This window comes from Melozone crissalis, unplaced genomic scaffold (assembly GCF_028551555.1).
Source record: "Melozone crissalis strain CALT ecotype California unplaced genomic scaffold, PUWL_Pcris_2 ptg000005l_1, whole genome shotgun sequence".
In the NCBI taxonomy this organism is placed as follows: domain Eukaryota; kingdom Metazoa; phylum Chordata; class Aves; order Passeriformes; family Passerellidae; genus Melozone; species Melozone crissalis.
In genome coordinates, this window is record NW_026535783.1 from 64,950,964 (window position 1) to 64,973,794 (window position 22,831).

General features: G+C 34.9%; 1 protein-coding gene across 1 annotated transcript in view; it reads right to left on the reverse strand.

Annotated features, from left to right (window-relative positions):
* Positions 1 to 10,322: 10,322 nt before the first annotated feature.
* MAN2A1 (mannosidase alpha class 2A member 1) overlaps positions 10,323 to 22,831 on the reverse strand; it is a 105,417-nt gene continuing 92,908 nt past the window's right edge. The window contains exons 20-22 of the mRNA XM_054286414.1: positions 16,520 to 16,714; positions 11,904 to 12,014; positions 10,323 to 11,556 (exon numbers count right to left, since the gene is read on the reverse strand). Of these exons, the coding sequence (XP_054142389.1) occupies positions 11,380 to 11,556; positions 11,904 to 12,014; positions 16,520 to 16,714 (483 nt within the window). The 3' untranslated portion in view covers positions 10,323 to 11,379. The remainder of the gene's footprint in view (positions 11,557 to 11,903; positions 12,015 to 16,519; positions 16,715 to 22,831) is intronic.

Below are 22,831 nucleotides of genomic sequence, written 5' to 3' on the forward strand. Positions count from 1 at the left end.
ATGTATAAAGCAGAGATATTATTTCTTCCTAAAAAATATTCCTTTGGAAAACACTAAAGCAGTTTTGTAATGTGATTTTCTTTGGTATTCATAAAGGAGAATAGCATAATTGAACTTACTGTAAAGCACACAGAAAAGCAGAATGAATAGTGAGAATTAAGTTTGTGAGACACCAAAACTGAATTGTAGGATTGTACAGCTCACTTACCCCTACAGCCCCTAAAGTTAAGAGTGTCCACTTGTAAATCCCTATAAATTCCATCTTGAGAGGAAATTAAATACCAAATTTCTGTTTCACGAACAATTCAGACAGTCTTGTCAGTCTACAGCTAGAGAATCCTAAAATCACAAAGGATTGGTTGAAATAAGTGAACACTTACAATTTATACTTACTACTGACTGATGTGAATATCAAACAGAAGGAACCCTCTGGAAAGTGACCTGATGCTTCTCACAAAAAACCCAGACACAGAGTGTACACTCTTTAGGATAAAGAAAAGCAGACATGTTCTCCCCAGACCACTGCCCTAATGACCCCGCCACAGTGCAACCTCCAGCAGAGCAGTCAATGTCAGCACATGAACTTTACACAGCTGAAAAATACAGCAATTGAGGCTGCATCATCATGAAAGACTGGGTTCTGTAAGAGACAACAAATCTAAAATTAGGAGAGGCCAAGAAAACTTTAATCCTAAGAGAGAATGGTGTCCGCCTCTCATTTCTTTGAGGGGCAACATGTTCCATTCCGCAGTTTGTAATGGGTTACATCAGACTTAATTTTGGAGAGAAAAATACAACTAGCTGTCCCAATATAACATTTTTCCAACTGAGGAAATGACAGAACAGTTTGCAGGACGCTGCATGAATGGGCAATGGATGCTCCCAACTCTCAGAATTGACTCATTATCATGCAAGTAATGCAAGCGAATATGGTCATAATGCACAGGGCCTTTCTGGCTTTATTATGGCAAGCTATAGGTTTTAGTTATATTTTCCCAATCAGATAAAGCAATATAAAAATGATTTGGAAGCAAGAATCTTCTGTTTCTGTTGGAAGTGAACAGAAGGTTAATGGCATTGTTTTTACACTACATATCCTCTCTGTGAATCCAGTGTCTCATGGTGATAGCTGTAGGAACTGATTATTAAATTTTCAAACAATTTCCAGAATGATTTATACATAAACTAGGTGAATATTTTTTACATAGATGATTTAACTTGTAAACCTACTTATGAAAGTTTTGGCAACTGATAATAAAAAATTGGATAGCAGTCTTTGCTTGCTAGTAGAATAATTGGTAACATACAAGATGTGGATGTGGTCCACAACTGCAAGAATTCACATTATTTGCTGCTGAAAGGTCAGTAATAGTGTTACATGTACTGAATGCTGCTACTGAGAAGAGATTTCTTCCAGTGAAATGTTACACCATTTGCTAAAAGGTAGAGGACACTGAGATAAAAAACTCTTAAGACAATGAAGAAGAAATGGTGACACTTTCTCTCTTAAACTCACAATTGTATTTACAGTCTTGGAGTAAACAACATGGAAATAATTATGGACATGTTTTTTTCTGATGCAGTGATGATGCACGAGAAGACTGCTTGTGCAGATGAGCAGAAGTATTTAAATAGTGAACAATGGAGAAAATTATCTGCAATAGCAATTCTCTCTCTTGTCTGAATTGACAAGACACTGAAGTTATAACTTCAGGAATGCAAGTGACATTTTATTTTGACCTTCTGGCTTCAGACACAAACCTCATTGCATCCAAAATGATGGTGAAAACTGTAACAAATTTCACACATCCTCTTCTCAACTGTATTAGTTTTCTTACAAAAGCAGAGATGTATAGTCAGACAAGCTTGACCATGTGTAGGCGTTTGCTTAAAGAAATTTTGCATTCATAACTTTCCCTCAATTGTATTCGAAGACATACTTACAATCACTCGTGTTTTCTTATCTTGTTTGTTGTTAGTCTTCTATTAGCCTTATCTTATCTTTCTTCATGTAAGGAATTTGGAGCAGCTGAGCATCAGGCTTGGAGAAAGCAAGCAAGCCCTTCCATGCACAAAAGAGGGACTAAAACCATTGTCATGGCAACAGGAATCAGATGTGAATGCTCTGGTTGCCTAGATTTTAGTACATAGGTAAAGATAGTATAAGTTTAGACTGAAAGTGCGATATTCCTTGATTCCACTTTTAAATGATAGATTAAGTCATATAAATTTCAAGGAAAAAAACATTTAAACTGATTTGTGCACTAATTAATTTGAAGATCTTATAATTTTCAAGAATGTGAAACAGTGCAGAAGTGTTACATAAAAATCAATCTTTTAAATTTATGAACAGTTGTCTCACAATATTTTATGTTGATAAAATATTCTATTTTACAAAGAGTCTGTCCTAAATAAAATTATTTCCTTAAATTCAAAATAAAAGCCAAAAATATGTTCCCTTGCACCTTATAGTATGCAAACCCATAAATTGAAATAAGATCACTGCATTCACTAAATCAAAAAGGTACATGATTTGTAATTGTGTTTTCCCCCTTTGTTGTTCTAAAGGAGGATTACATAATTTCGAACAGGCTCTGAGAAGAGCACAGATCCAGTGGTCTTGTACTATAATCAATATCTGCAGAGCACATGAATGTCGTTCTTGCTTGTACACCTGTGCATCAACTGGGAAAGCATCCTGTGTAAACAAATTAATTGGAATTCTTACAAACAGACTATCTTCTAGCATTGATCTTACAGCTGTTATTGACACTAAATTGTTAGATCACAACTGCCCAGAATATATATTTTTGAATTTATCTTTATATCCTGTTACATTTTTTTTATTTAAATTTTTTTTTTTTTTTTTTTTTACATTCTCTTGGCTCCAGGACTGCTGTGTAAAATGTGTTTGATCTTTTGATGTGAGATCAAATTCCAATGATAGAGCTGAGCCTCAAATGATTAATCTCCATATAAGCACCTTGGAAAGGGCTGTGCAGGGAGCATTTCAGTGCCCCTAAGAACACAATTCTCTGAGTCACTCTGAAGAGTTATTTGCTCTCCTTGAACACAGAAAAACAAAAGGAAAAAATATCTCACAAAAGCCACCATGCCAATCCCCTCTGTCCCCTTCATATTGGTAGAAGACAAATCTTTCTTAAAATAGTATGAATTTTTAGATTCCAAATATTCCAAATATTTCACCTTACCAAGTAACATTTCTCCCTTGGTTTCTAATAGACTTGAAAATGTGTATTCACTATGAACTTTTCTTTATTCTTGTTAAGTTTCAGTCCTCATACAATTCCAAGTCACAGATATGTTGACACCAATGTACTTTGCTGTTCTCCCAGTGACCTCATCTTGGCTAGATGCTCTCTCAGTCCCAGTATTTGCACATTTCCCACTGCCAAATTTCCCTTTTCCCAGTTTCACTCTGTTTTACCTTGACTGAAGTTTCTATAACTGTAGAATATCCAACAATTTAAAATAATGAAATAATCCTAAAAGATCCCTCTGCCTGTGATGAACAGTGGAGCCATGCTCTGAGCATCATCCATTTTTTCTCTCCCCTGTCAAAAACTTTATTATTGACATTCAATCATTCTCTGGGTGATTGGGAACAATTTATCATTAATTTGAAAGTGAATAATATTTCTAGAATACATACTTTCCTGCTGATTTTCCAATTCCATAAATATACTTAGTTGTCTCTTTTCTTTAAAAAAAATCAGCTATCTTTGAGTGCAAGGCATTTTAAAGCCTTTTACCATCAGTAGGAATTTAAATATTTATATTTCTTTTAATCATTGGACCGTAGACATAGCTCTCCCAGAGCAAAGCAATTCTTTTTCACAGGAAATGTGTTGCTGTTTTCTGAAGTAATTCAACAAAGACTGAATTCAAAATGAACACAGTAGAATTTCAGATTTGCTGATTAGCAAGTGTTTACTTGTTCATTAGATTGAACCAAAAAACTCTGTAGTAACTGCAGACTTTCTCCCATAGTAACAGCAATATACACAGTAGGGAAAATTACTATATAGTTGATTCTCTCAATAAATTCTTAAAATAAGCTCCATGTCCCTAAACCTATGTCCAGTGTGAAAGAAAAAGTGGGTAGATAAGTATATGAACAGCCACTGTAATTTTTCCAGCCTTGACCGCTAGAATATACATTGGTGTTTCTTCCGAAAAACTGGCAAATCCATAAGCAGGTGATGCGTGAAGCAAAGTCCAACAAACCTCCTTTCATTTATGTCTGTCTAGGAAATTGTTTTCTAGGGCTGCCTGTTTTCTCACTTCCATTTCTGCCCATGGAAATTTCTCTTTGTGGATTTTAATTTTTAAAATTTATTCACATTTCTTCCCATTTGATCATACTGACAAATTTGTGTTTTCACAGATCAGTAAAACTTTATTGATTCTTATTCAGAATGCAACATGTTCCAAGACAACACCCTTCAGCAAACAAGCAAGAGCCTTCAAACATGTTTTAAAGCATAATTTCAGACAAATCCCTTTGTTCTATTGAAACTCTCTCATTATCACAAAATTGTTTTCCCTTTGCCCTTTGGATTGATTTCGATTTACCAGTATCTACTTTTCAAGCCAAGTGTAGAACACAAATTTAAACAAAATACTGGTGCCAAGTTACTATGCATCAATGCCAATTGTTAAAAATTCTTTTAATCTCAGTTTTCAACTTGATCCATATGTAAGGCAGCATTAAGTTACTGATTGCTCTCACTTTTAGAGAAACTGTAAACTCACACCCTGACCACCCACAGCTCCACACCTCCCATCACAACACAGCCAGCATCTTTTCAACCCTGTTCTTTGGTGACCTGCATATCCAAAATACAGCCTGTCACCAGGCTTTGGGCACATAATGTTTTAGGCAGTGCCACTGTGAAAGCACTGTGACTAGAAAGCCCAATAAAACTTATATTTTGATCACAGTTTGCAACAGAAAATTGAACTGGAATTCTACAGACATTATCTTGCCAAATTTTAAAAGTCATGACAGAGATGACACGGCATTCTCAGAATCTGGATGTGTGCTGGGGGTGGTGAGATGAGGGCTTGTTTGATGTTTTTAATTTTTTAATTAAAACATGGGAAAATGATGAGGGCTGCTCTAAGATTCCGCATAGATTTTGACAAAGCCCCATGGAATATCTCTTCTTTTCTTTAGCTATTGATCCTTATTTAGATGGTGCTTGTGTCACACTTACACCTCTACTAAACTCTTGCTAGGTCAGTAAAACACACACTTTTTTTTTTGGATTTAGAAGAATGCTCTTGAATCTCATCTTGCATGAGCTGGTTTTTTCTCCCCAATTAAATGTATGTTGTCATCAAGGAATGCTCTTCAGCATCAAGGACAGAGCACTTTTCCTTCTTGCCTAGGACATATTTGATTCACTGTTTCATATATTAAAACCAAAATATCCTACCATCTGGGTAAGAGTTATCAAAAATATTCAGAAAATGAACAGAGTTCCATTTCTCATCTTCATCTGCAGGAGCTTTAACAATTAAAACTTTCCTAACTATAGGTTTCCCATTTCAGCTAGATCTCATGCGTCCTCTCTGGAAAACCAGAGCTGCAAATCATGAGTTTTTGCATAGAATGTATCCTTAAAAATGCAAAAAAATTCAAATGGTAAGGTACCTTTCCTATCAGCAATTACATATTGATTACCTTTTTAAAACCTAACGCAATGTAATTATTATCACTTGACTTATCTTTCAAAGGCCCAATATTGGATGAATGAAAATTACCAACTAATTTTGTGTATTTGCATACCAATTGGGCTAATAGTTTGTGAATCCTTGTGTAACCCATTTGAGTACATTTGTCTTACAGCTCCATTTGAGCTTTCACAGATTCTTTCCCATGTCTACTAGCTGAGTCTTACTAATGTACACTGACTAATAGAAAAGAAAAAGCAATGAGACTGATTTGGTCATTCAAATGAACTGATTTGTTTGTCAAAACAAACAAATTCCTTTTACCATGCAAATCTTAATTCTTTATCTTGTTGAAGGACTTTCACTAACATGCTCCATTAAGAATGTTTGTGACAGCTGTATTCAATTTTTTGACACCATCGCTATCAATCTGAATTGCTTCCATTAAACTCGCACTGTTTGTTTTAGCTTGTAAAATAAATAGTTTTAAATCATTCAAAACAAAAGAGAACACAGATAATACATCTTTTCACTGTCACAGGTATTAAAGCGTTTTGTGAAAAAAAGGTCATCTTATGTTTGCAAAGCTGTGTGTCTCGATACTACTGCAAGTGATTCAGACCACAGCTTACTTAGGATCTATTTTATCTTCATTAGACATTTTTAACTGCAAGACAGGTAATTATTCATTCTGAACATATGCAGGACTTCTGGAAGGTAGGCTATAGGATGACCAAAAAGTCCTGAAATTAAGTGTTTTAGATCATGAAATTGAGGAAGAGAAAAAGGAAGAATGGCACTGAACTGTGTTCAAGTGGATTTGGGATACAAAGGTGTGGATTTCTGAGGAGCAGGCCAGTGATGCGAGACAGTTCTGGCAAGCAGGACATGCACAGCATTTGCATGATCATTGATGTAGACTTAAAACATATAATTCTTGAAGAATCTATCACACTCTGGCTGACACTGCAGGTAGCCCAGCTTCCATATGTGCAATGGGCAGAGCTGGAAGGCTGTGCGGGTGCTAGAGCCTACAAATGCCCACACCTTTAGCTGGCATGCCAAGAGTGGAGAAAAGACAAAAGGAGCAAGTTAAGGTGGAAATGAAAATAGACCAGCTATCTGGGGAGACCATGAGACTTTGCAGGTCATGATTTGAAAGGAACAAAGCCATTGTTCTCTTGCTTTCCTGTCTGATGGATGTCTCTGATGCAAAAGGAGTGGCAATAGTGGAGGTAAAACTAAGACCGGAGTCTCCAGCCTACTGATATGCATAATATTAATGATTTTTGTAGACTGGGCATCACATTAACAGGCACTGCATATGAGAAAGAATGTGCTGTACTGAAAACCAGAAGCTCTGAAATGTGTAATTAAAAATGTCTTTGCCTTTGCAGTCCAAATATCATAATTTTATATAAATTATGGATATTTAAAAAAATTAATTATTTTCTTACTACTCTTACTGCTATTAAATGACTTACCCAAAGGAAGGGGAGTAATGGAAACCATGCACTACTGATGCTCCACAGAAATTCTGGTGTAGAAAGATTAGGAGATGCAATATAGACTTTAATATCTATTCCTTCCTAAAATATGTATATTGAAAGACTGACAGGTCCAAAATTTAATATTTTAATTTACAGAGAAATTGGAGACAGACAAATTTTTGTCAGTAACAAAACTGTTTGAAAAATCCTAATAATTCTCCATTCACTTGAGCTTATTCTAGACAATATATTATTTTTATAAGTTCCTTTTTTAGAAGACAAAATTAATGACTTTGGCTGATTTTTGAAATATGTTATAGTATGACAGAATAGTTATCCAAAAATAACAACAGTCAATGACTGAATCTATGTTTTATATTTTACCACACAGATACATAATCCATCACGAGACAAATAACCCGCTTAATCTGAGCAATAGTGTCACTATCAGTAAAGATGTAGAAAGAGATCCTGCATGTTTTTTAAAACACAATACACAAGCATACATCAAATATAGTTAGTATAATTTCATATAGTAAAAGAATAAATTATTGATTACTGGAATTTATGGAATATGTTCTATCCACATGGACATGCTGATATTAATTGATTCCAAAATAGGATGACCTTAAAATGGTGAAGGGCTGCTTTAAATTAGACTCATACCCATTGTTGCATCTCAGGTTTTATCTTGAAACAGCAGCTTTAAAATTATGGGGATTTATTTGTCTGTGTTTTTGCCTTTATATTTATAGTTAACACTACCCAGACAAACATTAAATAGCCTCAGGCACTGACTGAAATTTATACTTTATTGTCTTTGCAAGTCATTATGTTCAAGCTCCACCACCACTTTGGGAAGCAAACCCGTAAAACATCTACGCCTGTTCAATTTGCCCTGTGCAATTACAGAACATTATATTAGCATTAAATAATTTTTTTTTTAAGTGTTCAGTCTAATTACAGTTGAAATGTTATTTTGACTTGCTATTTTCTAATGGTGGGGTTTTTAATTTACAAGAACAGCTTCCATTTCATTGCTCCCCAATGCTTCAAAGATAAACATTAATTCAAGTAAAAAAAAATTTCTAGAATTTTAAACCCTCTAATATTTTCTATTAAGTCAGTGCATGACTTCCTTTGCAAAAGAGCTGCCCATTTTCTTCCCACACTGTGCAATCTCACATGTTTACATCTCTGAAGCGAGCATCTATCCTCTTCTATTCAGCAGCTGTGAAATAGATTGCACCTTTGATCTCACTACAGATAACTGTCATTCCCAACAGATACTGACATATGAACCTTTTCAAAGAAGTTATGTTTGTTGTTTCTCTCATTTAAAAAAAATAAATTACGGTTTGTTAAAGCCAAGGCATTAATGACACTGACCACATCTCACAACAACATTACCTTTTATTAGAGATCTTATTTTACATATCCCCATAAGATATAAAACCTTCCAAGAGAAAATATCAAAAACCTTCAGCTGAAACCAATTTCTTTCAGATAATATGAGCAAGTAAACCAAAGAGAATTAAGATAAAGGAATGTAAAAAAACCCCAAACCATAAAATCAGAACAGGTACAACTCTTGTATGGAAAGTAATTACAAGGTTTTAAACCATTTCTTACAGAGCACTGTTCTTAAAATCATACTGGCAAGGTAAAGATGCTTGCTTCTCTTAACCAATAGCTCCAAACCCAGCAGCTATAAAAACACAAAAAAAATTCCCCAAATAATAAAACTGAATTATATGGCCAATTCATAAAGAAACAACATAAGAATTCATTAAGACTTGTGCAAATCAAAAATCTAACAAAAACCCACCCAAGTAAAACACAACCTCATTGACAGCAACATTCGGAACCAATTCAAGCAAAATTCTTTTTGAGACTTTGATTTAGTAAGGGATTTCAGGAAAGGATCTTAAATTGAAGCTGTCATTACACACACAAAAAAAAAAAAAAAAAAGCAAAGGAACAAGGATTACATCTGCTGGTTAAGGAAGATTCAGGCACCGTGATTGTACAGATGATGATAAAAGTAAAGAACCAATTCTATGTGAAAAACCTTTCAAAGCAATTCCAAGAGGCAAAATACTTTAAAATTTTATTGCATCAAAATTTTTCTTTTCTGTCTGGCAAAACTGAAACAGTATTTTGAATGTTTTCCTGCACGGAACACATAAAAGTATCTTGAACATTTTAATTCTGAAGAAGCAACAAAAGTGTTATGAGAAATTTCTGCTGGCAAGTCTACTAAGCTTTCAGTTCCAACAAAAACCAGCATTTTCAAATACTTTTTCTAAGAAGTTACAGTACATGTTTATTGCATGAAAACATCCATTTATTGGATTTATCTGATACTTCCATTTGTGGTTAGAGATTCCTGTATTCTTGATGTAACTTGCACCAGATCCTACTAAAGTATTCCCATTATTACAAAACACACAGTAGATTGAATTAAGAAAATCTACACAATCTCAACAGAGATCCAACCTGTGACAATGCATAAAATCTAAGTATGACTTTCATTTCATTTTTAGATAGCTTGTAGCTACATAAAATAATTTGATAGATTTTGATATTTTATATAATTGTTGAACAACAATGATGAAATTAAATACAGGAAGCAATATTAGAGCTAGCACATCTTTTTACCAGTTATGATGACTTTTCATGCATTAGTATTGAGGATAAGCAACAGGGTATGGAAAAGTAGAGCACAAGTGAGAGATAGAGGAACGAGCTATGAAAATAAATGACAACTAAAAAATGGGATCATACTCAAGTGAATGTTTATATATATATAACTGTAAACAGCAGCTCTACTTAGGGAAATGCTTTCCACACTTGGATGGCTTAAGTACTAAATATGAATTAATATGGGAAAAAGCAAAGTCTCCATTCTTCAGTAACATGAACACTGGCAATGTAAGTGAGGTTGTAAGTTGGTAAAATATTGTTTAAAATATAGGCACATGATTTGAAATTAACAGGTCACCACAATCTGTGACATGCAAGCACATGTTTTGATGGGTTTGCAAACTATATCTTGCTTACTATCAACTCTTTGCATCAAGTTGCAATTTTCTCAAAAGCAGCTGAATTTAGCTTCTACAGTAATTCTTTTTTTGTTGGTGTTTCATGTTATAACATCATATTAATACATTCAAATAGTCAAAATGTTCAGAATAAGGTAGCACAAATTTGGTGCAGGAGTACATAGATCAGTGTGGCCAGCATTGTCAAATAGGAGATACACAGCTTAAGTATTATATAAACTACCTTTTCCCCGAAAACATTAACATAGACACCAAAATTGTAACAAGACATATCAAAAATAAGGCACATTTATTTTGATATGGTAATATTGAAATAGAAAACTCATTTCAGAGGACTCTGGTATCTAAATGAGTTTTATAAAAAATCTTGTATTCATGATAATTATGGACATTTCTCATCATGGTAATGGAATAATTGCACATATCCCAGTGTGTCAAGTAACAAAATGGGAGTTTTATTAAACAATTCCATTCCAAAATTACTTTGTAGGTTCAGGTTTTTCTATTTACATAACTCAGGTGAATGGTAGAAGTATTAAAATCTACCATCACTTATCACAAGTACTGCAGGCTTTCATTTTACCATAATTAATAATCCCCTTTGTGTTGAATAAACTGAAATTAATTGCGGAATAAATTGAGATTATTGTAATTTATATAAATGATTGCAAATATTTGGACATTAGCTACTACACAGGAACACTTTATTCCATTTTTTTTCCAAGCTGCATCAGGACATTTTACACTGAGTTATTCACACATAAATTCATCAATAATAAGGAAAAGAAGGCCGTTTAAAATCTAATCCCCTGTTTATGAAAATTAAAACACCAGAAACATCATTAATTAGCATTTAACCTGAGATTTAATCTGTTGAGAGGTTAACATCCATAGAAATTTCTTCATTTGTTGTATTAATTGATAATGATGTTGCTATTTATTGGGGGAAAAAATCCAAACAGAAAAAAAAAGTTGCTTGCAACATGGCTTTTCATTGTGTTGGTCAAAAAAAAAAAAAAATTACAGAATGCATCTTTTTCTCACAGTATCCAGAAGCTGGAATAACATTAATGTGCCTTTTATTGCACATGAAACTCAGAGGAGATACAATTGCAGATTCTTCTTTATCTGAGTGTGAAAGCAGGATTTAATCTCAGCCGAATCCGGAATGTATTTATCTCCATAGAATTCATATTTATTTCACTTGTATTTCTGGCATCTGGAGGTGAATGCATCAAAGATAAAGATGTGGGTGTAAGACTTTCCACTCTGAATTTGGTAAAGAGTTTATGCACCTGTATCTGGAGGGAAAAAAAACCAACAAAAAACTGCATTTAGAAAAAGAAGTAAATACCATAAAATTGTACAGTTCCTTGCAGGAACCAGAAATTCTCATGCCAAAGATTTTGAGTATTTCTAAATGTCATAGATTAAATTCTGTGCAATAATTTAGATCTTTTTAGTAGTCACTACGTTTCAATGTAATTTAATTAGAATATTCAAAATTACTAGAAATATTTGGATTTGAACTCTTCTTGTTTGAAAATAAAATAATATTTACTCTTCTACCCAAAAGATAATCCCAAATTTATTTTAAAATTTTATTTTAAATTTTTATTTTAAAATTCCTACAGATTATTAACCATACCTTTCCCTGAGTGGTAGAACAGAGCAGACCCGTGTCTCGGTTTGAAAATTTACAATCAAATCCCTTTCTGTGAAGAATCAGAGCAGCTTCATCAGATGGTTTGGTATCTACCTACAAACAAACACTGTAGAATATTACTCACAAAGTATCAGTCAGGAAGACATTTTAGGACATAAAAAAAATTATCCTTATCATACAGCGGATAGAGACATTTACACCTTAAAAAATGTTCAGCCTAGATTGAACTGTCATGTCTTTTTAAAAAAATTTATATGGCTAAACACAGAAAGAAATAAATGGCAAAGAGTTGAAACATACAATGTACTACAGAATATAAATATAAGTCATTGAATTTAAAGGTCATCAGATGCACATGTACTCACGACTCAGGACTGAAGTGTAGCTATCACATCTGTATTAAATGGCTCCCCACAAAAATTATATGGCAAAACAGAAAACAAACTAGAAATCTTATGTTAACTGCAATACTCAGTTTTACATATTCAATGGCATTATGTTGAACAAACCTTCATATAGCAAAAATGCTCTCTAACTCAGCTTTAAGTGTCCAGAAAAATGTACACTCAGGTACACATATGAAAAAAAAATGTGATATTTATCTCTAAGATAAACAGTGCTTTTGAGCCTCAAGAGACAGTATAGAGTAAGCTGCTCTGCACCCTTCTCTAGCTCCATTACCCTCCCCTGGACATTTTCCAGCCCCTCAATATCTTTATTGTGACTGTACCCCTACACTCACTGTAGTCACGTATTTAATATGATACATTACTTTATATCTTTAATTATTGCTGTTTTACATTCTTCCGCTCTTAATCTTATTACATATATAATAAGAGCATAAAAAAGGTGGTTCTATCCAAAGCCATGACAGTTCTTCAGGCTATTTTTCTCTGATTTATTTCTGGTTTACTTGCTCTTATACTGGTGCTTTTTCACAAAAGCATCAGCCATGAATTAAGTTCATTTCTGGTACTTCAGAATGCATCCATTGCTTGGAGAATTCAATACCAACAAGCATTAGGCCCTCTGTGATGCATTATCTCCTGAAGGTGTACCAAACAAAAGGTCTTAATCTAACAGATCCAAATTTCTTTTCATAAAGGTGATCATGGATCAGCTTGTACCAGCTTCTGTGAAAGGCAGCATGACAAAGAATCAAAGTACAAACAATTCATAGTATAAAGTACTCATTCACATAATAAAAAAAATTGCAAACTTTATGGGTTTAGGTTCCTCACTTAAGATAGTAAAAAAAATTATTCAATAGTATTTGGAGTTGAAATTAGGTATTTTTTAGTAAAACACTATCAGTTAGAAACTTTGCATAGTTTACAAATCACAAATAAAACTCTGCTTCAAAAGATTTTGTGAACAATAGCTTATAACCACCTAAAATCAACTTCATAATTTATGAATAATGCCTGCATTCAGCATATGAAAAAAAGTTTCCAGTATTTATTAACATTGATGGCTAAAGAAGTTCTCATGCTGTTCACTGAAATAGCAGTGCCCCTTTCTAAATGATAGCTGTGATATTTTCCCCCCCCACTATGAAACACCTGACTTGATTTTCATTGTCACTGATGTGACAGTGTTGCACATAAAAGTAGATATTTTTATGCACACAAAATAATGCTGTCTGCTTAAACATCAGATTAGGGAAACATTAAAATTCATACTGAAAAAGCCTGACTTCCTATGGGGTAAATTAATGTTAGAAATGACAAGCCAGTAATGGGTATCAACACTTCCTCTAATTCACTTAAATTATCTTCTAGTAATCTGCATAAAAAATGCATGTATGCATTTCAAATGATGGCATGAATATTTCATCTCCCAATTTTTTAGAATGAAATATTATCCTTATTAAGATTCAAAAGATTTAAAACAAAAAGGTAACACACAATTAATGATACCCTGAGTAAAAGTGTTTTGGTCAGTATAAATATCTATGATTTAGTACTCCACCTTCTGCCACGCACCTATTTTTTCAGTGTTGTAAAAAAATAAAGCTGTTCTAACCTGTTATCAAAGTAGGTGAAAGATTAAGTTGTCACAGCCTCCACACCTACTTTAACTTACCTGTTCTTATATCATCTCTATGTAAATTAGATTAAATACATTTAAGGTTTATGAATGTCTTAGCAAGGATGGTCTTAATTTATATCAAATACACCTTCTAAACATGACCATGCTGACTGCATGAAAACCTGTAACAATCTCCTCAATTTTCAACAAGTTACAACATTCTTAACCTTATAAAACTTCACAGCACTGTTATTCAACAAAAAAGCCCTAAAGACTGTGCTATTAAATCTCCAACAAGCTTTCTTAGAAGAGCTGTCAAAGTTTGATTTGATTTTGATCTCTGAGAATTAAAATGCGACCTTATAAGACAATTTAAAAAAAAAAAATTGTTAGGCTTTCTCATAACCGGTATCCCAGGGCAATGCTTCTAAACTTTTGATGAAAGAAAAAACATTTAAACTCTTTTTAAGTTCAATTACTGTAAGCTAATAGACACACACTGAAAAGTTTAGGCAATATGGCAAATTTATGTATTTATGCTTAGTATAAAGGGACAAATCTGCTGTGTTCTAGATCTTGAATCCCAGTTTATTTACATAAGGTTAAATATCTGTATTCTGAAAAGCTGGAGTTCTGTTAAGAAAAAAATCTTTAAATATTGTAATCCTAAAGGATTGGACTCTTCCATGACAAGGTGAGATGTCATACAACAAAAACAATATTCTTTCTGATTTCTACCTTAAATCTTAACAATTATTTTAATTTGGTACCCTCTCCTCTGTAATTGTAATGGATTATGGAAAATCAGCTTCAACAGTTTAAGCAATGGAGAGGCATAAATTTCTGTAAAAAAAATTCATTGTGTCAATTAGCCAGAATTATGTCACCTGTCATTCAAATTCTTGGAAGCAAGAGAATGGAAGCAGAAAATGAGGAGAGATTTGCAGACTTATTTGCATGGCATAGCACCATTTTTGCTGTGGGGAAGAACATTCTGTATCTCTAATGACAGTGTTCCTATCCTATGACTGCTGCAAGCTCTCATTTTGAAGCGGACACATTAATGCGGCAAGCTCAAGAGCCATCGATCGGTAATCAATGAAACACACAGCTGAGGACAGAGGAGAGATCACAGTCTCAAACAGTCCTATTTCAGCTGGGACAGTGGGGCCTGAATAGCCCATATAAAACCAGAGAATCCACTTAGAAGTAATGACACTGAATTCTGAAAGTGGGCACTGAGCAAGCCTGTCTTTTCACAGCTTTCATACACAGATCATACAAACCAGGGGATGGATTTACACCTCAAAAATAGAAGGAAGATGTTCATGAAGGTCTGCCCCTGAACTTGGTATGTTGAAGTAAACCTGTAATGCTGAGCTGATTGAAGTAAATGAAAATATACACAGTGAAGTATGAAATATTCACTTCATGTAAAGATTTAATTTCGTATCAGGGTATTCCTAACTTTTCAAAGGCACAAGACCCATAAAATCAAGAAATCTTCCACTTTGAAATTCAGAATAACAATCGGTCACAGCTGAAGGGCCTTACACAAGATTGAACGACTTACACAGAAAGCATGAGAAAGCAAACATTGTTTAAGTTCTAAAATACAGATTAAAACAGAATGAAGATGAGATTAAACAGAATATAATCTCATGTTAATACAGACAAGCCTAGCCATCATGGAGACTCTAGAGGAAAAGGGACAAATAGTTTGTATCTAACTATGCCAGAATTAAAAAGGGATTGCACTGTGCTAGCAGCACTGGAGTGAATAGACCTGCAATACAACATAAAGTTAACACAATCACATTTTTAAAGGAGCTGAAAAACTGAAAAGAATTTATAGAACAGTTGGCAGGAAAATAATGCAAAATCAGTTCCAGTCCCTCAGTTTCAAAAGGAAAATTAAATTCTGGTATTTACATACCTTTCTTTCCTTTGAAGGAGAAAAACACTGAGAACAGAAGAGCTTTTTTTTTGTTTGAATTTTTTGTTGATATTTTGTTTGTTAGTTTGTTTTTTGGTGTTGGCTAGATATTTGGGTTTTGTTTGTTTGGTTTGGTTTTGGTTTCCTTACCAGAGAATATTTTCACAGAAACCAATCATGAGATGCTGTTAGAATAGCTAAATTAGATCTTGTAACTAAGCTTAAAAACATTTTTACAATAAAATTTGGGGTTTAAACTATATTCTTTAGCAAAAACATACTCAGACCAAACTCTATGGCCTTAAATTTAATTCTTCTAGTATAGAAAAGGCTGAGGTATATGAATGGTTCTCTCTTAAACTTTGGGAACTTATTGAAAGGTACCCCCTCCAGAGACAGAATCTTGCATTATGCATACTAATATGTTGTGAAAAAAACACAATCCCCTCATTTCTTGTTATTCAAACAGACACAAGTCTCCAGTTCTTGTAGAATTAAGAAAAGCTCATCATCACGCTGCAGGTTGTCATATCATGTAAACCCGCTCACAAAGTACTTTACAAGAATAGATTATTTTACTATATCAATAAGCTACATCATAAGTTTGCAAAAATCAGTGGTTTGACCTTACCTTTGCTTGAATTGTCCTCAGATTGACTATATGCATGTCACAAGGCAGAGATGACACCAGTGGTGCAAAAGTACTTATCAGCTCTGGGACACCTGAATCTGCATTTGTTGTCATTGGAATTACAGGATGATTTAAGAAGAGAGAAGTCATATGGCTAAGAAGTGATGGAAAACTCACTGGTGCCTTCTCTTCATTCTGCAAAATACAAAAGAATGATTCAAGTTAACATACTATCATGTCTAAATTTTGAAACTCACTTACTTTATACTTCCAGTAATTACACAGAAAATTTCAATTTCTAGACTGCCCTTTCAATTACTTTTAGAAAATTTTGGTCATCCATCAATTTTCTTCTATTGATAGATATACTTGCTGTTTTTATAAACAATACTCTTTCAAAATTATGATGACACCTAATTTTACAAAATTCCTTGTTCTTCTGTGTTGGCCCTTGATGTTTGAACAATACAGTTTGGAAAAAAGAAATTAGTTACTACTTTAGCAAGTTGCTCCCATTTATTCAGTATCTCTTTGTATATGGAGAGGCAGACAGGCCTTTTGCAGGCCTCCTTTTCCACATTATTTTATGACTTGTATTTCTTGCCTTCTCCAACTTGTATCCCAAATCCCTCTTTCTATTTTAAATCTATTTCTCTCAAACTATTGCTGGAAGAAAGAGCAGCTAGCATCTTTGTCTTGGACTGCATTGCAAAAGATTTCTTCCAGAAATTTTATTTCAATGTCATGCCAGTAGGAATCAAAGGTATTTTATCTCAATATTTTTTGAATTTTGTCCATTCCAAAGTTTCATATTTTCATTGTTTTTACCTGGCTGCAGAGGTTGCCTTACAAACCTGAGATGACCAAATCACAACAACCAGTTAAAGCTCCAGAGAAGCCAAGGAAAGGAAATAAAAGAATTTTAAACAGGCAATTTCTATTTTAGAATGTCAGTGAAGATAAGAGTAGAAATGGAAGTGAAAACTTCCTTTGCTCTTTTTTTTCCCTTGCATACTTAACCAGATAAATCTCTGCTTGTTGGTGATATTTAGCAAAAACTTTGCAGAAAGTTTATTGAAAATATAGTATTTTAAGCACTGATATATTATATTAGCATTTTATTATAGGCTGGAAATATGGAAATAAAAAACAAATGGGAGACATTTAAAGCAAAGGGGAAGATTATTTTTCAGCCTATAACAGAAAACCATAACAGTAATTTCTGTCTTGGGGTGTGTTTGCATGTATGCATATTTATTTTTATTTCTGCAGTAGCACAAAATACAGCTGACAGTGAAGAAACTGAAAATATTTCAGGCCTGAATCAATGAAAGATGGTAATTTCTGTTTTATTCTTGGTGCTTTCCTTAGTAATAAATAACACTCTGGCTCTTTGGTATCTACTAAGCATTGAGGCTTAGTACTTTTAAGAATCTATTATGAATCCCAAATGATAAAAGTGGATTGTTGTAAAGGATTGCTCCTCCATGTGTGTCATTGCATTTATTTCTATTGAATTCCATCATCTCATGGCATCTTTAATCAGTACTGAGTCTTCTAATTCCTCAATTTAGCCCTTGATTTTTTTTCACTACCTTGAAAAGCTCAGTATCATTCGTAGACTTCATTGCCACAGTTTTCTTCTATTCTAATTACAGTATGAGCAATCTTGCTCTACGCACAACTTAATAGAAAAGTCTTCCATTCAAGTGCCTGAATACATGCTCTGAACACAGGGAAAATGTGCAGATCCATGTTATTTCAAAGAAGAGTTCATTTTCTCACCCCAAAAGGAACACTGTTCACTCTGTTGCCATAGAAGTGCTAAAGTCAGTCAAAACATTTAATTGCCATTTATTTTCTCATCTTTCACCTTTTTTTTTGCCATGTCAAGTAAGTTGATTGCTTGCATCTGAGAACTTAAAATGAGGTGTTCTAAAACATTTTACAAATCACACATGAATCAGAAAAAAAATCTATTCATCCTTTTACACTATTTAAAACAAAATATTGTAGATAAGCAGAGCCTTGAAGGACTGGCAAATGCTAGATCCAGAATTGATTCACCTTGGCTCATTTTTGCTCTCACTGTTGTCTAAATGTCATATCACCAGTAGGAACATTGTTCTTATCCATTATCCACTTTGGAACTAAGACTTAGGGGGAGATTTTATATTGAACCTTGTATTCCCACATCTGGAACGACAGTCAGTTCTGGATGGCTGCACCAGCAGAAAAAGTGCAGTCATTCCCTGAATCTGTGTAACAGCAATGGGAATGGAGCATAGAGAAGGTGTCAAAAGCTGCCAGGAGACCAAGGGAAAAAGTGTTTTTGCAAGCATGGTGAAGACAATGCTTCCACAGAAGATTGGGAAGGGACTCTTCAAATCACACTCTCCCCTAGGTACACCACAATCATTCAAAGGCTGGAGTATATCTTTTCCCTCAAGTCTAGGGATCCAGAATTTAAACAGGATTGTCTGGAAAGAGAGATGAGAAGGGTTTGCACACAAAAAATGTAATAGGAAGAATATTTACTCTATGCACAACTTCACCATGTGGATGGCTTTCAGCAGTGCCCTGCTGATGTGCATCAAAAGATGCAGTCCCACAATCTCCATCCAATTAAAGTATTGCTCTCTCAAAAGTGACATCGTTTCCTCAATTTCCATGGCAGCATTTATCACTCAAAGTGTGAGCGAAGCTCCTCTGGCTGCCTTACAAATATTAAGTACTGGCAAGAATCTGATGAATACCAGATGATGATGTGCTGGCTTAATGAGCTCAAATCAAAGCCTATAGTGCCTTTTCAACCATCTTACAGTACATCCACATCCAGTTATCCAATTGGAAACTGTCTTGACATGCAACCCCTTGAATGGCTGTACAGTAAACATAAATGGAGCCGCATTTAGGATCTCCCCTTGTCATCAAAAGTAAGGCGAGTAATTCTAAATCTTCCGTTTTGAGGAGATACAAACTATAATCCAATATAGTATTGGATCACAATTTGCAATAAGTTTCAAGAATCCCTTCATCTATAAAAAGTGCCTTTACATCAGAAATGAGCTATTTTATTGATACTCACAGAAATAATTGAAAGGCTTTGGTTGGAAAGGAACTTAAAGGTCAACTTGTTCCAACTCCTCTGCCACAGGCAGGGATGCCACCTACCACATCAGGTTCCTCAGGGTCCCATCCAACATGGCCTTGAAAACTTCCAGGGATGGCTGATGGGGACAAATCTGATTTTTACTTATGTGTCACACATGAGCTGAAGGATTCCTATCGGGGTGTACACATGCTGGCACCCCTGTGCACAGGGAAGCTTTGCTTGGTAGCTGGTCAGGGGAGAGAAGCTTCCACAACTGGCCTGTGAGCAATCCCCCACCACTTGCCAGTGGGACAAAGCCTGGGAAAAAATGCTAGGGAAATTGGGTTGTGGGAGGGACTCCAGCATGTACAAGCAGGTAATGAGACATAAGGAGGCACTGGACTTGGAGGGATCAGGGGTTCACTCAGAGAGTCAGCTTGACCACTTCCCCTCCCTTGCATTCTCCTCCCTGTCGATGGCTTCCCTGCCCGCACCTGCTCTGCCCTGCCTCACCATTCCCACAAACCAGCTTGGAGCTGTGTCCACTGTTCCCTGACACTGCCGCTCCACGTCCTGCGCTGCCGCTGCCTCTGGGAAAAGCCACTCTGCCTCCGAGACTCAGAGGGTTTTCTGCTAACAGTTTAAATTAACCAACTAAGGTCCTTAATTAGAGGGGGAAAATGCAAATTAGACTCTTCAGAAATAGTTTTGTAATTGAACTGAAGAAATCAATGGAAAATTCTGTAGAGAAGAAAGTAAAGCTGAAGGAGTTGATAATTGGACACCAATTTAGCTAATGGAGAATGAATGAAATTTTCAACACAGGCAAGTAATCTAAAATTTCCCATATAAAACTAAGAAAAGGAAACTGAGGCAGATAGTTTATCAAATCACATTCTCTTGACTATTTCCTCCTCCTCCAGAGTCTTCTCTGCAGTGACAACATCCCCTCAAAAACCTTAATCATAACAGTAAACCCAACCCCCACTGGCGTACACACTACTTAATCTAACAAGCTGAAATGCAGATGCTGACTCAGTGTGTAAGAACAATCAATTACAATCTGGAAACAGGTGTAATTCTGGGCCTGCTAAATCAAGGGATGAGGACTAAAATAGTCTGATACCAAATCACTTGGATTATTGCTGGAAATAAAAAGTTTCTCATTCTCTTTCATGTTGTGTCAAGAAACAATTTTTATCAGCTTTCCCTCTGACAGGTTCAGAAAACCAATGGGCAGCACTCTTCAAAGGAGAATCTTTCTAGACTGAAAAATCTAATCTGTGCAGCAAAAATGCTTTTCAGATTATCTTTATTACCAAAGAATATGGAGAAAATATTTTAAAATATCTTAATCATAAACTAACAAATGACAGCAATCAGGAATGTAAATCAAAGAATTCCAAAAACAAATACAGGGAAAACCAATAGTTTCTTTCTGTACAATTCAAAGACTGACAATCAATCAGTATGTTTAATGTGATGCTGTTTCTATATGAGAAATGGATTCTGTAATACGGTGCTAGGCTGCTCATTGGTGAGAAACAAACAGCAGACAATATCACTGATTATGTGAATAACAGGTTTACAACACGTGACAAAAATAAGTGACAGGTAAGGGCAGATGCCTAAGCTTTAAAATTACTTACATTTTTCACCAAATGCTAACAGCTTGACTCCTTAACTACAGTGGTTCCTTATTTGTGGAAGGTGGAGTTTAAGCAGGAAGGAGTGAGAAATACGCACAGTGCTCTATACACACATTGTCCTAAGGCTCACAACTTAGAAGAGAAATTCAGGTTTTGTTCCAAACTGACACTAATCTAGTTCATTAAGTTGACATCAAATAGTAAATGGCTTCAACTTAAGTTACAGGCTTTGCATGCAAGACTGCCTGGCTGTTATCTCACCGTGTGAAAATCAGATGTTCTTGCTTTAAATTCATTCAAAGCTGCACACTGCAATACAGAAAGAATAATCAAAGTCTGACAAGTTCTGAAAGTCTTCCAGATACGGATAATTCATTCCTTTCCTCTGAGGTGGATACCTGAAGCTAGATTTTTGCATGCCTGTAACAACTCCTAGTGATTTTCAGAAGGAAAGAAGAAAGATAACGGGTCTTACACCTCTAATAAAACAAACAGCAATTAATGATCAACATAAGTTGGGTTAATTCTTCTGAACTAAATAATTCCTTTTCAGTGTCCAAGAGCGCAAGTTAAGGTAAAAATCTGTCAAAGAAAACAGCAACCAAGACTTCAAGCAGCTTTGAAAATGGCTGGTGATTGCAGAGGAAATTTTGTATGGGAATCAAAGAAGGTTGATAGGAAGATCTTCTCTGTACTATGGGATTCAGAATACCTAAGACTCAAAGCTGCACAAAAATCTTCAGCAGAACAATCCTCACGTAATCTGTGTAGCTAAAAATCCAGGCTTAGACCCGTTAGACTTTTAGCAAAGTGTGGGTAAGTTGCAACCAGAAATAACAGTCATAAATGTGAGTACTGAACAGGCAAATTCCGGGAATCTTAAAAAGACTATAAACAAGGATACTGATGCCAGATTATTTTCTGCTATACCAGAGAATTTGGCTTTCCTGAAATGCTGGGGGCAAAAATACAGATATATATAAGGATTTAGATTGTTTGCATACATGTTTTTGTCTACACTTAAAACCCCAACAATTATGTTACATTTTTGCACATCAAAGCATATTTTTCTTTTTGCAATAGATTTCAAGTCCTTTAACTGAGAACTGAGGTCTGGAGTGCTTAGGGTCTTTTAATAGCTATTAAAGTGACCAGCAAAAGACGACTCATGAGAGCAGAGTAAATCTAATTTCATCTCTTTATCAAAGGGAATGGAAAATTTTCTGTCAGTTCACCTGGTCATTGCAAATGAGAATGCATTGGAAATGCATGTCTGCTGCACTAGCTGAAAGGGGCTCCTGGAGGCTGTTTATAGAAGAAATGAAAACTCTGAGGCACCATAAAATATCCACAAGACTGGGTGTTGGCTCAGTGACTCTAAAATCACCACATATTTCTGAACCAATCCTTAGTTGACACTAAAACTGCAGATGAGAAACCTGGGATTGTTGAAGCTAACGAAATCCAGGGAAATCTGCATCCATAGGAGGAATTTTTCCCAGTCTGCGAGAACCAAATTTGATCATGTCCAACAAGAGGTGATTCCTCTCATTCCAGGCTGATAGATAG